At 28.0% G+C, this 25,032-nt stretch overlaps 1 protein-coding gene across 2 annotated transcripts in view; it reads left to right on the top strand.

Annotated features, from left to right (window-relative positions):
• Nucleotides 1-25,032, top strand: part of LOC129984157 (receptor-type guanylate cyclase Gyc76C-like) — a 554,740-nt gene that overhangs the window by 294,499 nt on the left and 235,209 nt on the right. Inside the window, exon 3 of one of the 2 annotated variants that reach the window (XM_056093958.1) lies at nt 23,027-23,279. In XM_056093958.1, coding sequence (XP_055949933.1) covers nt 23,027-23,279 — 253 coding nt within the window. The remainder of the gene's footprint in view (nt 1-23,026; nt 23,280-25,032) is intronic. The other variant, XM_056093959.1, reaches the window with a different exon arrangement.

Below are 25,032 nucleotides of genomic sequence, written 5' to 3'. Positions count from 1 at the left end.
TCTATGTTTATTTTGTATCTTTATTTTTCAAATTTCAATTTACTACTCAAGCATCTTATATTGCACAAAGTCAAAAGCGTTTTTTCATGTATTATTGAGAAACTGCAGTATTGTTTTATGAAGTAAAATTTCTGACAAAGGTAGTATTGTCTTGTTTTAAACACATAATTAATAATAATTGGAATTAATAGCGTAAACTAAACACGTAATTAATAAAGATTAAAATCATTTTAGTATGCATTTATTCTAAATCTAAAAGAACTACCATAAACATGAATTAATTAAATTGTAAAATTAAATATTTATAAGTAAAGGCTATTATAACCAATTAAATCTAGCTAAAATGTACTAATGTGTGAGCATTTTAAAAAATAATCACCATCTGTAAATAACACCTCAATTATTCGAATAAATATTAAATTTTTATTTCTACTTGGAATACTCTTTCGTTTATAGATGATGATATATGTGATATCATATATGAGCAATATTTCATTTATATCTAAAATGTACATAGGAGAGATCGTCAATGGAAGTAATTTATTTCCCATAAAACATGTATAACTACAGGCAGAACTATTTCTTCTGTTCCGTAAAGACATCTGAAAGAATTAATGAGCACGCCGACACGGTATCATAATCAAGCATTGAGTTGAACGCAAAATGACAGCCATTACGGTGCAAAGTTGTTGTTTTTTTAAATCTAAAATATAGATTAAAAAAAATGTAAAATCTTGAAAACATTATGAAAAATTCTCAAAATAATTTTGAAATTTTAATCTCATTAATCATTTTTTTTTAAATATGTTGTGAAGAAAACAAGGGTATTTTCATTATCATATTCATTTAGGTTTAATTTCCTTTAAAATGTAGCTTTCGGTAATTCAAGCTTTTATGATTTTGTTTTGCCGCACATAAATGCAATAAAATATAATTTTCTACTATTCAGCTCACTGACAAAAAAACAAAACAAAAAAAAGCTTATTTTTTTATTTTTTTCTACTTGTAACAAGATATTTTAAATTATATATGTTTATTTGAGCAAGGAAATAAGTTATATTCTAAAATCTTCTAGAATTCAAAGGGTTCACACTTAATTCAAGAAGTTTTAAAACAGTTCATTTTCTATTATTCTTTAAGAAACTTTCAGAACATTCAAGACTTTACAAGAACTTCCTAGTAATAATCTCCTCTTAATTAATCAAGGATGCCATCTGTTTAGGCAAGGGAATGTAGATTAATGTTTTATTAAAAGAAGGCAATATAAAATTACTGATATAATGCTTTAAAAAAAAAGGTATATTGATGAATAATAATAGTAGCTGGATATCGATCTACTATCTAAATGAGTTCTGTATTCTGGGACTTATTATCTAAATGAATATTATGATTAGATAACTAAAATGCTCGGTTTACTTCAAATATGATGTTTTGGTCAAACGAAGAAGAAATGTGACAGTCGGCGTATTTGTTCGGCTGATGAAAAATTTGCTGCAAATCGACGATTAATAGGCAAAAAGTTTTAAGTGGACAAACTGAATTAAAAAAAAGTTTTTGATGTTCTTGGTCTACTCTCAAGGAAATAACTTCAGCACTTATTTATTATTTTTCTTGTAAATAAAACTACAGAAATATTTATTGCACGCACACACACACACACACATTCCAATTGTTTCCTTTTTATTATTACTATTACTTTTTATTATTTGTTATTAATGTTTTTATTTATAAACAGAATATTAGATTGTTGTGGAACTTCATCTGTGACATTTATGATGTTTAATTGCTGTTAAATAAATTGTTAAAAAGTTAAACAACATATACTTTCAATCCTTAACCAATTTCATAATTCTTTATTTTAAATATTAGAGCATCCTGAAATAATTCTTTAAATTTTGAAAAGAGTATAATAAATCATTAAAGAATTACTTATCTAATAAAGAATAAAATAGAACGGCATGTTTCAGAAATGTTCTCAAGTATCTTTGGCTGGATAAGTCGGAAACTCTCTCCCCTCTTATTTACTAAATCCTCCTTTTGCGACTCTGGATCCACAAGATTATGCCCTCCTATCATCAAACATCTGCAAGCCTCATTTACCGTATTTCTAGCTTTGTCCGAGAGAGTCGTCATAACGCTTCTTGGTGTTCGGCTTACGATCTCTGACATTTCCTGAGAGCAGAAAATTATTTCGCTAACGTAAATGGCTCACCTATATATCTTTCCGTATGGCTGGATTAGGAGGAGAAAATCTTTAATCTTCCCAAGACCACTGCAGAAATTGGGACCTGAGAGACCTCGTTTCTTGTTTCGCTTTGCGATGGCAGAGCCGATTATCTGCTACCTGTTAATATTTATGAATCACATTGCTCAGGGATGGGCATCCGGTACTGCAGTTGTTGCAAGAAACAGTGGTTCATGTCATTCTGTAGGATTATTTTAGATTCGTAATTATTAGTAGCATTTGTGTACTTTTTAACACAAAAGATAATAATTATTTGATGGTTTAGATTTTGAATTATAAAACAAAATGATATTACTTAAATGACGGTATTAAACATATCATTAACCCCCGGGCTGACACCTCGAAATGAGGATAAGATGCTTCCGGTATGGTGGTTGGAAATCACCATCCTGGTGGTTACATAAATAGGTGGGGGATTTGGCTCTTACCATCGATGACGGGACGTACTTCCTCCGGGAAGGGTTGTACCGTGGCCGGTGAGGGCCCTTAGGACTCCACCACAGTTTCCGCCAATGCTGCTGTAGAGGTGGTTCGGTCATTCAGTATTCTTTATCCGTGTGCCTTCGGGCGGGTCGGAGAGTCAGTGTAATGTACCTCAGTGAAAAATTAAATGTACTTTGTTTCTAACATATGCTTTTGTTATCCGAACCTCAAGAAATCTAATTGTAGTAACTTCAATTGTTTTCCATCCGACCAATATCGATAACCTCATTGAAATTGCTGACCAAAACACTTTTTTTGGTTTCATTTTTCAAAAAAAGAAAAATTTGTTATATAAAAGATAAGACCATAATGCTATTTTTTTCTTTCTACTATGCTTGTTCACTAGCGAATATATGCGTTGCGTTTCTTAAAATGTTAAAATTCGTCTTAAAAATCATCTGAAGCTCGTGAGTTAATATTTTATTCACTTCTATCTACACATTAAGCCAGTTACAAACTGATTTATGAATTTCCAAAGCTTCTGCAACTTTTTTTCCCAAGGCCTCTACACATCCAGTGATGAACTATAGCATATTTTCCATTAATTATATTTGTAAAATAAGAAAAAATATATATAAATATAAATAAACAATGTATATCGATATATACGTGTAGGTAGTGGTTATCATTCAGACTTGTCTTGTCTGAGATAACTAATTTTAATTGATATTTATTTATAAATCATAAATAATTTAAAATGATGGCAATGCACAAAGTATAAAACAATACGATTTTGTTACAAATAGTGGTAAAAATATTGTGCATTAAAAAAAATGGTAAGAAGGTTGCGCAGTCACATACTTATATATGGTATATGGATAAGTATGTGGATATATACTTATATAAATATACTGCTGCCATTTTTATTTAATGCTATTTAAAATGAAAGCTTTTAATTCAAAGTAGAAAATAATATTTCAATATTTTAGGCATTTTTATTGAAAGTCAAATCAAACATTTCTTCCCTACATTCAACATCACTATTTCGTAAAAAACTATAGTAAACAAAGAATCATATTTAAATTTTATTAATAATTTTAAAAAAAGTATATTAATATGTAACAATTATTCATGATGGCATAATTGTTTGAATACATTCACTCACAGAAAATTTATTTAGAACTGTAAATAAACTGTGAGAATCTTTGTTCAGTTCTTGAAATATATATATAAAGGCTTCGACATTTCGACGCTCTAGTAAAAATTGTTCATAATATGAAAATTTTCTTTGCAATTTCTTGCTATCAAGAGGCTTCTCTCACTGATATCTGAAGAGACATTTTTCATTGAATATTTGGTACTTGCAATGGCAACCGACATCTATAGTCTGATATTATGTGACTATAATATTTCATTCATATCACTATATTTCCAACATAAGTGTTCGTAAAAGAATGTATTTTTTCAGCAACATTAGAGTATGGAAAATATATCTGTTTTATTCCTTATTATATATATATTTCTATATTCTAATTTACAGTGTTTTAGTTTATACGAAGTGCATTTTTAGCATACGAACTACAGCAATATTTTTTTTTTTACTACTCTGAGAAATCGGATTGAAAGACTTGCATAATTTGCACCTATATTTAACGAAGCGTTTTAAATTATTCAACTTTTTGTCTTTAATAAATATTCCATATTAAAAAAATAATAAGATGTGGAATTTTTAAAAATCTACCTCTAAAACAATTTGCAGAAATAACTTTTGCAATTTATAGAGTGAATTCACATTATTTTATGAAATAATTATGCTGCCATTCTTTCATTCTTTTTGAAATTATTATTTTTGAATAAAAATGTCTGCTGTAAATGATTGTCTGGTCAAATGTTCACAACATTTTAAATTTACCGTCTCGATTTGTAAACAATTTGCATATATAGTGTTCTAAGTTGAAGCTCAAAAATTTGGTATATTTACTTTGAGGAATTTGTTTAAGCAGTCACAATTAACTTTTACTTGCTTTCCTTATCCTATTTTCTAAGTTTCTTGTAGAATACGTGTTTTTATTTTTGGGATAAAACGAAGAGGAATATAAGATGATATTCTTAACTCGCTTCTTTATTATTAAGTTATTAAACTACAATGGAAATTTTGCAGAAATAAAAAAACTAAAGATACTGTTTAGGATGTTTATTGACATCAAATGCGAAAGATGATTTTCAAAATAACTTTCAGATATTAATTTTTAAATGCATATTGAAAATTATTCCGAATCTTGGTTGATGAGTATTAATATTTTAGAGCGATGTAATGCATCAATTCTCCGTCATAACAAAAAGTTGTATTTGTTTAGTATTTTGTTGGTATTTATAAAGAAACTCTAAGATTTTTATTTAGACTTCTTTTTATACATATTGCATTAACATGCAAATGTTATTTTTCGTTCAGTTAGAAAAATAGAGAGATATGCGAATATATTTAATTATTTAAGCTTTTTCAATTAAGTTTCCAAGAGAAAGGCAGCTGCAATTTGTTTGAGAATAATTTAAAAATATTTTCATTGACAATAAAATGTAATAAAATTAATATTTTTAGATGCAATATGTGTCTAATTCAGGCATCTAGTTACAAAACTATTGAAACTGAATTTTGAGAGTAAATCAAAATAGATATACATGTAAAAAAGGAAATAATCGTTCAGAACACTTAAATACACTTAAAATTTTTTGTTCTATAAAATAGATGGAAGCAATGAATGTCCTACAAAATATATGACGTTTAATTAAAAGGATGAATTAACAATATAAATCAGGGGGTTATTAAATTTAAATAGCATATCATTTAAGTGACAGCTTTTTCAAGCTTTAAATATTTTTTGGTATAATAACTTTTTAAGATCATAAAAATTTCATTACGAATTTAAGATCCCCAATTTATTCAAAAGGCAACTTTATTAAGCACTATTACCTAGTGCCATAATGCATGACTAATGCAAGAATAATATATATTTTATTCAAAAGTAATGTTCCGTGAATCTTTTATGCCGTATTCGAATTTATGAGGCAATTCACTTTTGGATAGTTTACTTTATTATATTATCATTCATCATAATTAAAGAAGCATTATTAACTCGATATTAGTTAATATGCAGTGTTTCCAGATAAGGAAAATTTGTAGAATTTATGAAAACTTTCCAAGGCTCTGCTATTTTTCTTCGCATATATAAATATTTACGACTCTAGAACGCAGATAAAAGCATTAAATGCATTAGATATTAATTTATTTTCTGTCTTTACTTAATACAATCAATAAATTGAAATATTAATTAAGATTTGAATAGAGCATGTGAATAATTTATGAAGCAGATGCGCTTAAAGCATTGTGTATGTATGTATGTATGTATGTATGTATGTATGTATATGACTTCAGGCAAACTATCGCACTAACAGTCATGAAATCGGTCACATTAATAGAAGCAAAAATTATTCAATGTGCTTTAAAATCCGAATTTTAAAATTTAATATGGAATTTTTAATTTAATTTTTAGTGTATTTTTGGAATTATGTCAATACTGCTACGTTCAGTGGTGGCGAAGTGGTCGGCTGTACGCAACAAGTGTATTTTTGGATGTTTTTTTAATGCGTTTGCCTGTAATGTAGTTTTTAATGATTGTCAAGAAAAAAACTCTTAACGCAGCCAAAGTAAGCATGCAAATACCATTCTAAAGAAATCTGTTTTTCTTCTATGTCATAATTTACAGATTTCCACGTAATTTTGGAATAGTAGTCACTTTACCCAAAGGTTAAAAAGAAATGAAAATTTAAAAAAAAATCGTTTTAATTTTAAATCTTTGCATCTAGCTCTATAATTCTGCTGGAATGTTTTTTTTTTTGATCGGCTCTGTAATGTAAAACGGATATGTGTATTGGGAAAATCTCTTTTAATATCTACACTTCACATGAAATTTGAGACATTGCGTATAGGAAGAATCTCTCCTAATATCCGCATTTCAGTTGAAATATTAAACATTGTTTATAGAAAAAATTTCTATCATTATCCGCTCTTCAGAGGGAATATGAAGCATTATGTGTAGGAAAAATCTCTATTTATATCCACACTTCAGCGGAAATATGAAACATTATCTAAATTATCTAAAATTTAATTTGTGGTTCTCAGACAAGTACGCTTATTGGAAAACAGACATAATTAACTTTTTTTTCATTTTAACAAATTACTCGTATAAATGTTAGAATTAATCAGAATCTCGATGTCAAAATATTGACTAAGATCATTTCTCATATATATTCGCTAAAGTAAAATATTTCAAAAATTTTCGAAACAATTGTAAACTTTTATTCGAATATGCATACTTTTTTTACTTCAATATATGTATTCAATACACACACACACACACACACACACACACACACACACACACACACACACACACACACACACACATATATATATATATATATATATATATATATATATATATATATATATATATATATATATATATATATATATATATATATATATATATATATTGTTTGAAGCAGAATGCAGGTTCAACAAGCAGTGTAGAGAGTTTGCATTTTTAATTTCTTTTTATTCTCTCTCCGGAGGCAGGCATGATTATTTACAAGAAGGCGCAGAGCGACACAAAAGCAGAAGTAAGAAAAGGGAACGAAACAAATGATCACTAATCTTATATAACATGGAATTTCCGGCCACGCGTCAATTGAAAATATATATTGAGAAAATATATATATTGACTTTGAGAAGGGCACTGGAAGTATCACTTTCACTCGATACTTAGAACTGATTGCACAGTAATTTTTACACAGCTTCATACTTGGAATGAGATCAGGAAATAAGAAAATGTTTTACTATGGGCTAAATTAAGATAAAGTTTTGGAAATTAATTTGAATTGAATTTTAATATATATAATGATATTTTTTAAGTTCTATAAAAATTCCTGTAATTGAATATAACTAATAATACCAAATAAATGAGAAAAAAAATTGCAACGAATAGCGAATAGGCATCAATTCAATCCAAAAAAATAATTTAAAGAATGAGATCTATAGATATTTTTAATGAGGATAGATATTTTTGACAGTTAACGAATTTCCTAGATTATACAACATTAAAGTTCATTCAAAAATCTATTTTTCTAAAAATAATAAACAAATATCAGCAAGTTTTCTCTTGAAGAGTGCATTTATAACTTGGTAGGCAAATATTTGCACCTGATTCATTCAAAATGTCTGTATTTAGAAAAGTTACAGAAAAAAAAAATTGCAAGTAATTTTTAAGTATGAATTTACAAAACATGAAAATTAAACAAGATAAATTTTACGAAATTTCAATCGATGGAAAATGCGCAATTGCCATTGAAATAAAAGGCTTTTAATTGAGCCGTAGCGTTTTGTTTAAAACCTTTTATCTCCTCTGCCAAAAGACTATTTACATGCTGGCATTTTAATTCTTAATAACATTCGCACTTTTTAAAAATCAAAAGCTTTAAGATGAATGGCATAAAAAGAAAGCTATTTTGAAATCTTTTTGTTCCCAAACAAAACCGCACTTAATAAGAGAAAAAAATATAAATCCTTCAATCTGCCGCAAAAAAAAAATAAAGTTCTTCTTAAAAATCCTTTTATTCTCTTATCCTTTGAAAGCCTTATCCGCATAGAAAAGGTTTCAAATGCTATTGCCTTAAATAGAGAAACTATTCGCATATTTTAAGAATTAGCAGCGCAAAATCATATCCTTTTGAATGAAGAAAAGAAATTACCATGAAAAGAATAAAACTTTGTCTTTTGTTGCTAAATTGTGCTCTTTTTGTATGCATACTGTCTTTTAAATATTGTGTTCATTTATAAATGCATAAATACATATTGTGATAAGCGCAAAAAAAGGCTTAAATTATTCATATTATTCAGAAAATCTGCATGGAAAAAATTAAATCTTGAATGAAACGAAATTTCTATAGAGATATATTAGAAATCCCTTTGTTTCAAAACATTATTCTAGAACTTAAATAATTTAATGCTTTATGCTAACAGAGATTTAGGTTTAGACTTCGGACTAGACTAGGAAAGAGAATATCATTTGCCAATTCGTTTTTCAACTTTGTATTGCAAAGAAATATTGAGTTTCTTTGGATGTCATTAGACCTTTTTATCGCTCAAAATTAAATATTTCTACAAAATGAAATGAATGATGGATTTTGTTCAATATCGTTAGATCTATTTTTACAAAACATCGATTAAAATTTAAAATCTCACTCTATATTGGTGCTGCTCATTAAAGCGACTACCAAAAAAAAAAACTTTTTTTTTTTTTTGAAAAAAACTAATATTTGAAAAATCTACTAGTTACAGCAAAATTTTGAACAGCATCATTTCTACATTTCATATCACATATGCAACTCTTTAAATGAGCTTATGTTGAAAAGATGATTGTTTGTTAAAAGTATCGAATTTATTTTATTCGTTATTGTCTTTTTTAAAACTATTTTCTTCTTAAAACTGGTTGATTTTTCCCCTAAGTTCATTCTTTTATCGAATTTACCGTTTTAATTCTTTTTGTACCCTTAAGTGTTGCTTTATCCAATTCTAAGTTTAAATTGAATCTTTTTACGAGAAAAATAATAATTTAAATAAAAATGATTTAAAATATAAAGCATTTTTTTCTAATCTAATTTTGTATGATGATTTCTCGATCTTAGCTATGGAGAATAAACAATCAACTCATTCAAAAAAAATTTACATTTATTTTATAGTGTTATAATGCAAAAAAATGATTTCTTTTGTTATTCAATAGAGAAACTTTAATATTTCAAGATTAAATAGATTTGTCGCTTATTTCTGAATTCAGGGGCTAGGTAACATATTTCTTATCTGTAAAAGTATGAGAAAACATTTGATAAATTTTTTAATCGAAAGGTTTTTATTTTTTACTACTTTTTAGCAGGAAATGAAATCCAATTTGTATAGCCCTTTTAGTTTTAGAAGTATATTTTTGTTATGTAGAATGTTTTTCATTTTATATCAATTTAAAAAAAATATTTATAAAAAAATCAAAAATATATTTTATAGCATTTTTCATAAAATCAGTCGCAAACAAAAGGTCGTCTCCATTTTTAGCGAATTGTATGGCGACATATCACCATATCTTCTGCTACGCTTATATCTTATTCGCTAACACAACGTTATTAAGTCAACCGGATTGTTAGAACGCCCTTTTGTAAGTGGTGCACAACCCCTTCGCTGTATAGAACAACGGAAATGCAATTTACAACATTCCAGAAACGATCACGTGGTACCTGGGAATGGAGAAGGGCTTAACCGGATGTCAAGGAAGAACCAGCGGAAGAGTGCCATGCTTTCAGCAGCTAAACAGAATACTCTCACATCGGCAGTCTAATTGGGGTTAAAAGGTATCAGCAAAACGGAATTCTTAAGCAAACTGTGTTAGGAAGTAGTGTTTATGAAACAGGAATATCACGCTTACAATCGTACTGTATAAATTAAATATGAAACTTTTAATTTTCTTGCCATCTAAGAAGCAAACTGCTTATTAAAATTGTATATGAAAATGTTTACTTTTTTTATTTGCTCTCCGGCATTACTAAATTAGTCAACTTCTTCCTGTTAAATCGGAATTCCATTAAATCTTAAACCTTCCAATCGAGAAGTTAACTATTCTGACTTTTCTGTTTGGCATTTTAACATTTAAATGCTCATATTTTTATTAATCGATTTTTTTACGGTCTTTGACTTTCATTTCATGAATAAATCAAGAAAATAATGCTTTAGGGTTTTGTTTTGTTTTTTATATGGCATAAGGCAAAGAAAACAGCATGCTGCCAGATTGTAACACTGGGCTTTATTTCGATAAATTAAATAACTATTAACATTTTATTTCTATAAAAATCTGAATAGTGATAAGTATAGACTTAAAATATCTTATTTTTCAAACAATTGGTTTTAATACAACATTGCAAAATAAAATTTGTTGTTCACAATAATTTAAAAAACAAAAAGGGCATCTGATCAAAGGGGAAAATATCAGTTTATTTTATAATGAAGCACATGCTATCATCAATCGACAATAATAATTTCAACGCATTTCCTATTAGTAAAAACAGGCATTAGAGCTTCAATTTTATTCTCATAATACTTTAAAAGACAAAATTGCGTACGTAGCTTAAAAGCAGATTTCAGCATTTAAGAATTAATTACTCTATTAATAAGATTACTAAAAAGTATTAATTAATTACTACTCAGAAATATCAAACTTTGCATATCATATTAAGAAAAAAAATATTTTTTAATTGTACATGTAAATTTATTTCAAACCTGCTAATGATTTCATAAGAAAAATTTTAAGATATGAATTACACAAGGGCCATGTAGATGGTGAGTCTCAGATGAATCTAGGCAAAATAAATATTAGGACTCTTACTGAGAGTAAATGCAACTTTTTACCATGGCATATGAAAATCATGCTGAGCTGGATTTAAGTGTAAGCTTATTTAAGCTATAGCTTCCCCCTCCCCAAGAATGTCATACAAAAATAAATCTCTTACTTAAATGGTTATATAAAATGTCCCATATTTCAAATATCTTACAACGTCACTCAACACTTCTACATCTGGCACTGAAATTGTAAAACCCTGATTTCAAAGAATCGTACTAAATTCAGAAAATTATTTAAATTAAAATGATACAAACAGAAGTTTAACCATATTCTCTTTCCATTTAATATCATTGTACTGAACCCAGGAAATTACTTAAATCAAAATGTTACAAATGAACGTGTAGCCATATTCTCTTTCCATTTAACTTCAGATTATTTGTTTCAATCGATGGTTTTTATAAGGTTAAAAATAACAATAGAAAACGAAGAAATTCCTCTTACCCAAGAATTAACAAAGCAAATGTTATTACATTAAAAATGCAAAGTGCATGATCTCAACTTTTGATACTGAAGTTTTCTTATGACTTCAAAGAAATCTTGATTGTTCGATTCCTGACACAAATGACACCTAACGAAAATTGTTTCGATGTTCCAACTTTTCCTTTTGAATAAAATGATAAAATAAAAGGAAAAAGAAAAAACAACTCAAAATCCTCTGCAATTCGAGAATCAAATGCTCCCGTCTTTACTTATCTCGTTGCTTTATGAAAGTAATTGAAATTCGAAATGGTCGTTATTTCGTTGCTCTGGGCTCGCTTGAAAAGATTTTATGAAATTCCTTTAAAATAATATTTAAATGTTTGATGAGAAGTGAATGAAAAAGAGACAGACTTACAGAATTTGCCCTTAGGCGACAAAATCTTGAGTACTAGCTTTCTTTAGTGAATTATAATTAAATTCCAGATGAGTCTCTTTTTTAATTAGAATGCAAATGGATTTCTTCGATACTCATTAATTTTATTGCTAAAATAGAAGTATTTTAGGATTTCTGTGCTTAAAATAAATGATAGGAGTTATTTAAAAGTTTGCATATCTTAATTCAAAAATTATCAGTTTAAAAATAACTTCCATATTGAAGCGTTTCTGTAAAGGACTATTTATTCCATTCCTTACTCAATTTAGATAGTATGTTCTTATTGGATATTATGCTCGACCTATAATTAATTGCTATTATCGAAGAATTTTAGAAATCTGTGCTTACAATAAGTTGTTGGAGCTATTTAAAAGTTTGCATATCTTAATTGGCAAATTATCAATTAAAATAAATAACGCATATTCAAGCTATGTAAATGATTATTTATTCCACTCCTTATTAAATTTAAATAGTAATATTATGCTAGTCTTATAATTATCATGTATAATTTATCTCAAAATATATTTATCTATTATTTAATTGCTTAAATAGAAGCATTTTAGGATTTCTGGGGTTAAAATAAATTGCAGGGGTTATTTAAAAGTTTGCATATCTTAATTCTCAAATTACAATTATAAAACTTCCATATTCAAGCTTTTCTGTAAATGACTATTTATTCCACTCCTTATTCAATTTAGATAGTAATATTATGCTTATAATTATCCTGTATAATTTATCTCAAAATATATTTATCTATTATTTATTTGCTAAAATAGAAGCATTTTAGGATTTCTGGGGTTAAAATAAATTGTAGGAATTTATTTAAAAGTTTGTATATCCTAATTCTCAAATTATTAATTAAAAAACTTCCATATTCAAGCTATTCTGTAAATGACTCCTTATTCAATTTATTCCACTCCTTATTCAATTTAGATAATAATGTTATGATAGTCTTATAATTATCATGCACAATTAATATATGTACATATATTTATCTATTTTATTGCTAAAATAGAAGTATTTTTGGATTTATATATTTAAAATAAATTGTAGAAGTAATTTAAAATTTTGCATTTCTAAATTCAGAAATTACCAATTAAAAAATAGCTTCCATATTAAATCTATTGTGGAAATTACTATTCATTCCATTCCTTACCCAATTCAAATAGTTATTCTGGTAAAGTAATTATTCTGTATAATTAATTTCTAAATATCTGTTATTTTGTTGCTGAATTTTCAGTATAGTTTTCGCATATAAAATACTTTTTATTTACAAAATACAAACGCAATGTGCTTCCTATTAAGAATTTTACTTCTGCAATTTGGAAGAATTTTGAAATTTTAGATTTCTTTAACTTCTAAAAAAAAACATTTCCCCAAATACTTTTGCATCCTTAACTATTTTTATAATTATGGTAAATCAAAAATGCGTTTCTCTTTATGAAGGAATGTTGGACAATTACAATTTATTTAATATATTTCAAACTCGTTTCTGTAATTATTGTTGATTCACTAAAGAAATCTTTCTTCTACAACGTATTACATATTCATTTTATCGGAGTGCTTGCCTTTCGTTCCAGTCAGAAATACACTCTTAATGCCTTGTCTTTTCAGAGTTTTAAAATAAATATCGCAGTATTAAAAACAAATTTTTATTTTGAAGCCTTATGACAAATTCATCGAAGATAAATTTCAGTGCAGAAAAAAAAAAAAAAATATTTTTGCTAAGTGATATGTTGTACCCAATAATGTACAGAAATTCAAAAGGAAAAAAAACATCAAGGCAAATGCACCATTTCTGAAATATTGATTTCCAATTAACAGAATATTCTTTCAAGTTGCCGATTTTTCTATATTATTTTTTCCTACGAAAAGAAGCCGTTTTGCCAATATTATTTTCAGGTTTAATGAAAGACGGCATTTTTCTACATTATATATATATATATATATATATATATATATATATATATATATATATATATATATATATATATATATATATATATATATAAACTAGAATATATTTTGATCATTAAATATATATTACTCTAATTTTCCCACAAACATATTGGGAATTTCCCTTTATTCAATTTATCAGACAGAGTGAACACAAAATCGCTTTTATGGCGATGCCTATTTATCGGGAGGCAACGATATGTTCACACAACTAAATTTATGGAACACTTTCTCGATTAATAAAAAATTGATTCAACCATCTGTATTTCTATTTTCAAAAGATATGAAGATAAATATAAGTTAGATTCATATCAAATCAGAAAAGAAGAAATAAAATAAAATTTTCTTTCATCTGAAGGCAGTGAATCTTAGAATTTCAAAAAACTATTGAAATAAAACTAAAAAATAAAGAGCATAAATATATATTTTTTATTAATTCTTCTATGTCTATCTAATGGAAACAAAATATCACGGGAAAAATATATTGAATTCTGGAAATATATCAGCTTTGTTAAGTTATGAAATATAAAATTACACTTATTGAGAAATGGACAGTTTTTCAACGATTTTTTTATCATCAATAAAAATTCGTAAATAAACTGTAATTGATATACAAACTATAAATAAATGTTTCTTATTTTATTTAATTTTCAATTAAAATAATATATTTTCCTGCGATTAAAAAATGATTTTGTTTCATTTTGTAAAATTTTTTGATTATGCAAATTTTAATAAATATTTAAGAAACATACGCATAAGAGTAGAAGCTCACTGCATATTTTAATAACTTATTGTTATTGAGAGGTTTGAAAATATTGTTTATGCGATAATCATTCTAATTGCAAAAATCTTACACCATGTAAAGAAAAAAAATTGATCTTTCTTACTCGGTAGGGGGATGAATTTCTGTATTTTTGCTTTTTTTACATTTCATTATCTCTATCTATCTAACATACGAAATCTTGAAAAAATATATAATTAAGTGTAGGGTTCTTTCGGAATGTGGACCTGAAAGTTAAAAACTGGAATCCAGTTTAAAACATTTAAGCAAATGTTTTTACAATTCCATATGAGATGATGAAATTTTAGAAAAAAAAATTACATAATAAAGAATTTCGTTTCTATAAAAAGAAATTAATTTGTTTTCCTCATTACTTCTACAAATTAAAGTTGTGAAACATTAATTTTTTTAAACCATAAACCTGAATGTAAAGCCAACATAACTTCAAATACTAACTTTGCTTTTCATTTTCAGAAAACATTTAAATATGGAATTCATGAATTGAACAAATACTTCCATTTGTAAAAGGATATAAAGTTAAAGAATTTAAAAAAAAATGCATATATATCGTATTCTATTTTAAAAATAAGGGGACCTTTTTTTTAATTTCAATCCAAAGATTTCCACAAAATGAAAAAATTTCGACGAAAATATGTTTTTGGTTTCTTTTGTAATTTGGTATGTACTGGAAGGTAAAAAAAAAGAGTACTTGAACAAAGGCAAAATTTACTTTTCGAATGATAAGAAGAATTTTTTTCTTCTAATTTATAAAAATGCAAAGCGTTTTACATTAACATATTAAAGCAATGTGATGGAAGTTAAAATTGGTTGAGGTTCAAAAGGAGAGCAAAGAAAAAAATTTCTTTATCATTTTTGGTTAAAAAAGTAGTTTCACCCTGCATATTTTTTTCAATTCTTATTATTCAACATTTTCTTTCATGTATTTTCGTGTTTGTCCATTTGTAAGGGAAAAAAATGGCTTAAAACATAAAAAGTTATTGCATTACATAAAATACTGGTAATCTGCTAGGAAAGTTGCTAACATAAATTCTAGATTTATTATGAGATATTAATAACTATTTGAAAATAACATTTTACACTGTTCTTTTGAGTCGATGAATAAATAATGTTTACCTGAAATTATTGTGAAAATATTAATAATAATGCATATTATTATTAGCATATATAGCATATTAATGCATATTAGCATATATTGCATATTAATGCATATAAGCATATATAGCATATTAATGCATATAAGCATATATTGCATATTAATGCATATTAGCATATATAGCATATTAATGCATAGTAGCATATATAGCATATTAATGCATATTAGCATACTAAATCATATTATTATTAGCTCAATTTCGGCAAACTTCTGGAAGGATATCTGCTCCGGGAGCTTAGGGTACGAAATATTATTCTACCTAAGAAATTCCGGTAGTCTGGTGCATGCTAAATTTGTCAGTACCAAATGTTACTCCTCTGGCAGATGCAAATATTTGAAGGGGGCAGGGCAATTCAGACATCATCTGATTTCTGTTCATAATCACAAGGTCAGTCACATAATATACCTTTTGTTGCTTTAAAAGCGGGATTTTGAAATAACTAAACTACTTAGTCGTTTGTCTTTTATTATGTAATTAAAAAATTAAATGTTCTAATTAAAAATGAGGTACTTACCTAGCTGCAGTAAACGATTTTGAATTTTATTATATTTTGATTTGCTTATACGCTGTTTTGAAATTTTATTATTTTAAATAAACGAAGAGACATTTTGAACTTTTAAAACTAAAATTTCCTACAGAAAAAAATGTTGTTCATATGAGTAGAGGGGGAAAAATGGTTTTTATGAAATTGTGCATAGATTTATAGAAAAATATTTTTTTTTAAATTTAACAAAATGAATATTTTAGTAATTTTGAAATATTTATAATTTGAAATCAACTCGCATATAAATTCTTATTTTGCGCTGTTATACGCGGAAAAACAATTTTTTAAATAAAAAAACAGCAATTTATTAGAATTATATAATAGAGAAATATATATCTTTTTTTATATATTATATATTAAATTTTACTATGGGTCTCTAAAAATTTTATTTCCTCTGATAGATTCGTTATATATACACTAATATGAAAAGGAATTGTGAAAATTTCCACATATATAAGCATTTGGTTTTATCTGAACACAAAAAGAAAACTTAATGCTAAGTCTTGTTTGGTATCTTCAGAGCATGGAGAGAGAATTTTTTAATGTAAATATTAATAATTACCTAAAAAAACTAATTATTTAGAAAAACGACCATTCCTATGCTATGAATGGTAATATTGACAATTAAATCTAATTTCGACAATTTTTATGAAAGTGCATAAATCAGATTAGACATTAAATATTTTTCATGGCTTATTACGATGTCAAATTAAGTATTTTATCGTTGTCCGAAAACAGTCAATATGTTTATTATATAACGTATTTTAAATGTCACTGGATTTAATTATGTAATTCCGAATAATAATTACAACGGAATTTATGATTAAACAGAAACATTCAGGGAAATAAATTGCTAAGTTTTTATGTATGTTAAGAATTATCCAGAAAAATGACAAGAACGTGACGAGACAGATTTAATTGTTTAATTGACGAAAAGACCTTCGAGCGAAATTACCAAATTACAAGATGCCTGCGTTTAAACAAAATTACATCTCATTTACTTTTATAGCAAGCCGAAAATAATAAATTGCATGTCCCAAGAATTTCCATTATGCCACATTTGTCACTTGGTGACCTGTGTTGTGACGTGATATCTATATGAGCCAACACATTTCATAGTATTAACATGTTTGCATGGAATTGAAAGTAATGATAATACATAATAAATAAGTAATACATCCGATGTATTCGTAAAATTCTGTGTAAATGATAAATGCAAATTCTTTTAATAAATAAATTATCCGTTATTTTAAGGTAGCTTTTGCCTTATGACTTCTTTAACAACTAGGTAATCATTAGCTAAAAGAGCAAATAGAAGTGTCACACTAGCTCAATTTATAGCATAATAATATAATTTAATTTTTCGAAATGGTAATAATGATTATATTTATACGTTGGGAGAAATTTTGTAAACGATTTTTGAGTTCTCAAAGCTAATAATCAGGAACCGTAATTATATCTTGGAATGTAATAAAATGGTAAGAGTAACTTCTGAAAAGACTTCCCTCTCACCTACCCTTGTATATAGACTTCCTAGTGTCAAAATCATATGACAACATAATTAAATCAATGCTTTATTTCGCATGCATTGTCTTTATACATAATTTACAAATTTTGATGAAATAATGATAAATGATTTAATAATGTAATCCTGAAGGACTAATACTTTTTATTTTTGCTACTAATGCTCTTTAATTTTAAGTGATCTTTTCTATGGGATGTAAAAATACGTATTACAGGAGAGGTTCGTTTAACCGGTAACAATGGAATGTTCGAATGTTAGATAATTTTTTACAAATAATTTGATTCATTATAGAAAAGGAATAATCTCTCTGAAATTTTCTTGCAGGGCAAGAAAAATATTTACTCTTCCCTTATGTAAAATATATGCTTTTGGACAAAGCTACAACTATATCTAGTGCTCAAATTCATTTTATTTTTAGAATTCCCCACACAGATTTTTTTCGCTTCAAAATATAAAGAAGAAAATTCAATATGCATTTTAGATGGCCTTTTTTTCTTCTAAATGATTGAAACTAAATTTGATATAGAAGTACCAGTTTGGTGACTATCAATATACCAAATTTCAGTGTGTTTTTGAGTGTTTTTACATACACGTTTAATACATATCAAAATACAAACCTACGGAATTTCAACCTTTCGAATGAATTAGGCTCGAACAGCCAGCCAAACTTCCTATGAATGAATTTCATTGAAAATTTGATAGATTTCAAGAAACATGATTTCATTACCACTAACCAAATTTCAACCGTCTAGCACAAATAATTTTTGAGCCGTCCTGTTCACAATCACAGAGACGTTGTTCCAAAGATGCATTATTTTCCGAATATTCCGAATTGAAATGTGCAAATTCGTAAAAATCCCGAGTTTGCATTTTTCGATGATTATGATACATCCTCTTGCTTTACTGATAGTAAAACAGAGAAAATAAGGAAAAATAAATGTGTTCTAGTTTTCAAGTGTAATAAGTAATGGCGTTAAGTATTAAAAAAATGTGTTCTAATAGCGAAAATCGCAATTATTGAGGTATTATCAATATTTGTTTAAATGTTCGTTCAATTATTCGGATTATAAGCCGCATACGTATAATAATGTTACGGAATTTATTTCTTCCGTTGCGGATGTTCATTTAAAGATTTAATGGTCGATGCAGAAATAAACAGTCCTTTAGTAGAAAACAACGACGACGTTTATTTAACACGAAGACTAACACAGACATGACAAATATTTACAGCCGAGACGAACACAGAACAGCACACAGCAGCAAACAGTAGCTCACAAGCAGTAATCGACCACAGCACACAAAATGAACAGACAGAATTCAGCAGGAGCGGGGCTTCGCTCTACGGTCTCTCCAAACGACTGAACTTCTCCACTGTCTCCTTAGCTTTAACTGTGTCCAACTACCGACTCACTACCACACGACTGGCTACTCCACACACGACACGACGCTGCTTACACAATAGACAACAGGACTCGGCACACAACTCAGTTCAGCAATAGAGTAGGCTCTACAAGTCTAGAACTTCTCTGGAATATTCCGCCGTTGCTTCGTTATCCTCTCGACGATTCCTTGCAGCTTGAGACTGCCGGCTTTTTATAGTTCCCGGGAGGCGGGCCTAGAAGGTTCTGGGCGTATCTCAGTTCCTCTTGGATGGATCGTCAAAATTCTCGATGTTTCCAGCATTATCCATTTTGTCGCCAAATTCGTCCTCAAGTCGCCAAGCTCTGGGGTTACTGACTCGGCAGCCGAGCAGCATCCAATACAAATGATTGTAAATCAGTCTTTCTGGTGATAGAACTAACCGTGCTGGGAAGCAACATTACTGGTTTGTAACAATAATATAGGGTTATCTATATGATCTCTCTCTCTCTCTCTCTCTCTCTCTCTCTATATATATATATATATATATATATATATATATATATATATATATATATATATATATATATATATATATATATATATATATATATATATTATAATCCAATATATTTATAAGTATTAGGATTATAAAATGCATCTATTTTATTTAGGTTTTCTTTACTTAAGTTCAAATTCCCTCGTATTATAAAGTTTCATTTAAAACTACAATGATGTGTAAAAATGAAGAACGAAACTGAAAAATTAGCAATGGAGCGAGCAAGCAGGGAAGACCAATCAGGAAATCATGTAGAATCAGGTTCGATAGGAAATATGCGTAAATGGCGTTTGTTGGAAGTGCATAAAATGTGTTTGCCTATGCTCGCTCATTATCCTTCCTATGCATGTATGCTTATCATTTCCATGGATGCTTTGGCACGGTATGCATGAATTTAAATAATGCCTAGTTACTGCATCAGCGTCACACGATAAATAAAAAACACTGAAGACGGTATCTGGATGATTTCATTCGAAATCGAATCATTCGGACATCCGACATCTCTGTTGTAGTGATCCATGTGCCTTCACGATACCGGAGAGCCATCCTAATGTTCCATATACAGATTCAAACAGAAGTTGCAAGGCGCACGCAACTGATTATTAGACGGTCAGTATCGCGTTTAATTAAGCACAGGAGACTTAAAAACTGATAGTGCCTTTGTCCAATGACTAATATAGTAGATGCAATTAATATATGCTCATCGGAACAGCAATTTTTAGAATTGCCATGAAAGCAAGAAAAGGGCAGATCAGCAATGAAGTTTACATTTTACGGATGAAAGCAGATTTAGTCTGACTAGGGATTCCGGTTATATATACATCTGAAGAGTGAGAAATTGGCAATAACAACTACATCATTGAAAGCGGCCTTTTCGGAAATGGTATAGTTTTCGTCTGAAAAAGACTCATCTTTGATGCTTGTATTAAGTTTTTTAACACATCTTTCAAAGTGGTTCAGTCACCCATAGGAAATTTTATAACAAAGTTCACTTTCAACTCCATATCCTTTTAAATGTGTCATAGATCCTCAGTTCCTTTTTGTGGACGATAACACTATACCTCATTGCACAGCGGCTGTCGAAGATAAGTTAGATCATAGATAGCCAATGAATTGACTGGAAATGTTTCCCGATCTGTATCCTCTCAACATGCATGGATGATTGTCGAGAGATGTTTGGCAATAAGTCACCAGTCTCCAATGATGAAGAGTAGTAATTTAGTATTGAGAACATTAAAATAGAATATTATCATCAAGAACATGAAATTCTATAATTTCAGAACTTTAACACATTGGAATCTGAGTAAAAAGTGTACTATAAATTTCTTTAAGAACATACAACGAATGAAACAAAATTGAATAAAAATCATCGCTTTCAATCTCTTAGAAACAATCTGCTAAATATTTTCATTTTCATTCGAAATGAGCCTGCATGCTTTTCAATTTCTAAAATATGAGTATTAATGAATATTACAGTTTTTTTTAAGTAATAGTAATATAAAGTACACCTGCTTCTTACTCCCTTTCCATTTAAAACCTAATTAGAAAATTCATCAGAATTTCAATTAAAACAATGGAAAGGCTATCAACGCAACAAATAATCAGCATAATATCCTAGGGGAAATATTCATGCAGATGCAATATTTTAAAATGCATAACAATTTCAAGTACTTCCAGAAAGTTTAAAGCATAATTGCTATGGCTTACAACCCTAATTGCAACAGGCCTATTTAGACACTTAACATTTTTTAATACAAACAGGTTGATGATAATAAATTTGCAAAAGGTATTTATAATTACGCTTTTTGGTAATTATTATTGTTGGATTTCTGCAAATGCAATTAAAACTTAAGGATTTATGTGTTTTCCTGTCGGATTCAATTCTAAATGTAATTGCTTTGAATCGAATTTTCATAGAAGCAATTCATGCGTTTAGGCTGCTATTTGCATAAAAATGCCATTTATATATTTGATTTAGAGATTTAAATTATAAAATAAAATAATAAATAGTATTTTTGTTAATGATATATTTAACTTTTAGAAATATAACAAATTTAATTATTTAAGTGTTATGTGTTACGAAACACAACAATTGTCTGCACTTCATCTAAAGCTCATAATGAGTTATTCTTTATATTGAATCTTTTTCGTAATTAAAATTCAGAGCATATATTTTCTAGACGACTTCTCACTATCTTAGGCAGAACTTTATTAGAGGGAATAGTTTATCCTATTAAGTTATCCTTTTTGCTAATCCTTCTTGAATGCGGCTGAGACTTTAATGCACTTATTAAAATTAATCCTTCTTGATCATTAAGAGAAAACCCTTGCAAAAATAATTACCCCCACCCCTATCTTTGACTTTTGTTGCAGTGCCCTTATTTATAACTTAGTTAATTTAATTTTTTCTGATATTAAATAAATATGTCTTTAGCTGCAAATGAAAGCTACAAAAGAACATGTATGTGGGAACGAAATTAGTTAACATAATAACAAAATACACAAAAAAAATATTCAGTTATCAGTCTTAAATATGTTTAGTTGACAAAAATCTATCGCGCGATTTTTGTTAATGACTTTAATGAACATAATCTTAAGCACCTTAAATTTAATAAATTAAGTTTGAAAATTATTTAATTGTGCACAAAAAGTTATTTGTTTAAAGTGGAGTTTTTATTTAAATTTCAGGATGGAGTAAAATTTTAAATTTTATTTGATATTTTGTAAAAATAGAGTTAACGATATCCTGCAAAATCTATCATTCGTTTCATTTTAAGGAAAAAATTTATTTTGAACTATAAAAAAAAAAATCGCTATATTTATCGTGCGATGGAGAATTTATTTTTTATTAATTTATAAAGTTATATTTTACAAATTTATTATTATTAAATATAATTTATTTTCATACCATTTGTGTATACACATATTTTATACATAATTCTATGAATTTCTTTCATTCATTCTAAACTATAGAATTTTTGTAATTTTGGAAGTTATGAAAATTGTATTGTTAAAAATTCTAACCAGCTTGCGAAAGGTAATGAAAACTCTGTTTCACAATGTTGTATACCATCAATAATCATTGTTACTAACGACGTATTTTTTCAGGTAGTGCGGTCCTTGCTAGTCCTGCTCAAGTATTACCGGTGGAGTAAGTTTTCAATCATCTCCGAAGGGAACAACCCCTACATGTCTGTTGCTCAAAGTCTGGAGAAGCAGGTGTCCAACAACACCAATTTCACCATCAACCACAACGGCATCAAATACTTTCCCAATCTGCACATCTGCTGCGAGGATAAGAAGCCCTGCTGTAAAGATATTTTTTCCGAAGTCGTCGAGGAGACATATAAGTCAACCAGAGGTAATGATGCTGTCAAATTTTGTTACATATTTTGCTACATAATGATGCTCTGAAATTTTGTTACATATTTTGCTACATAATGATGTTGTGACATTTTGTTATAAATTTTGCTGCGAAGTTTTTGCTACATGCGGATTCTGTTTCTTCTTGTACTATACAGAACGTTTCCATATTTTGTGATTGTGTGTTCATTTATATCATTATAATACAAACTTGAACAGAAAATAATTTTTATTTTGAAATGTTTACAAATTAGCATCCTAACTAAAATATGTGATTTTTGTCTTGTCTGCATCATTTATAAATTTCACTATCGCAATAGCATCAATTTTTTTTATATCTTTTCAGGAATAAAATTTAAGAAAATGCTATTTATTATAAGACATTTGTAAATAAATATGTTTATTTTTAAAGGTAAAAGAAAAGGGAACAAAAAGAAATGCTCACAATGTCGCTTTTAGATTAAAATTAATTCATTGCCGCACACATTTAATTTGACGATCGTGCTCAGAAGCACCTACATCTTTATTTCAATTAAGACTGTCATACAAAACTGAGCATCAGTCTTATGTTTGGAAAGGAAAATTATCGCATTTTATCACAGTTTGTTTCGTGAAAACTCTCGATGGCTGTAACCGTCATTTGCTCATCAGGACATCCTTTTTCTCTTCTCAGAGCAAATGATTGCTATAGCTGTCATTTGCCTATATATAGCCAAAAGTTAGATTGCTATAGCTGTCATTTGCCTATATATAGACAAAAGTTGAACTGCTATAGCCGTCATTTGCGGCAGCATGTTAAATATATAAATGAAAAGAATAAATACACGTGCAGTTTCTACACAATGTCGCCAACGAATGTTAATTGTTCTTTATATTCATTCACGCGATCATCTCTTTAGCTTCCAGTTATTAAACATCGTTCTACCTCATTTAATCCCGTTTTCAAACAAGAAGTTAACTTATTTATTTCACAGAAGTTTAATCAGTTTTTCTCAAAGTTTTATTATGTGCATATGTAGAATATGTTGAAAGCTAACGTTTATTTTTTTATATTTTTTTTATTCAATTTTCTATTGAAAAGTAGAGAAAAACATGAAGCAAATAAAAAAATCAACATATTAGATTCAGATGAGATTCAGATTTTAAAATAAACTCACCACAAAAATTACTTAAAATTAAAGAAGCACTGTTCTTATCCCTAATATTTGTCCCATACATACATTCTAAAAAATATCTCAAGAAACAAATATTATATTATTGACAATAAAAGAACAAGGGATATATAGTGCGATTTCTAAAGTTTTGGGAGATTTAAATTAATAAATATCAACTAAAAATTATTGTAAAAACTACAAACAAAATATAACGAAAAAGTATGTGTATAAAGGTACAATATGTTCTTTTACCTTTATTACACTTCTGCCTTAGGACACCAAAAGCAAAGATAGGAGATATCGGCTTACATGAAACCAAGTTTTTAATTTTATGATGATATTGTAAATGTAAAGATTGATCAATAATTCTAATAACCTTTCTTGATGACGGTTGATAATAAACTTGCCGAGTGCAGAGGCTTATCAGTAAGCTTATGTTGCAAGCCACAGAACTCAGATTTATGATACTTGATAGTCCATTGAAAGAAATAGCAAGGTACCGAATGAACCTACAGTATGAATAACGACAATTGCTCCAACTCAAGCTCTACGCCATTTACATCACAACAACCTTTTCTTCACTCCTTCACAGGTTTC

Source organism: Argiope bruennichi, chromosome 9, assembly GCF_947563725.1.
Source record: "Argiope bruennichi chromosome 9, qqArgBrue1.1, whole genome shotgun sequence".
Lineage (NCBI taxonomy): Eukaryota > Metazoa > Arthropoda > Arachnida > Araneae > Araneidae > Argiope > Argiope bruennichi.
The sequence above is the reverse complement of the archived record's forward strand: the minus strand, read 5'-3'. Positions and strand labels throughout refer to the sequence as shown.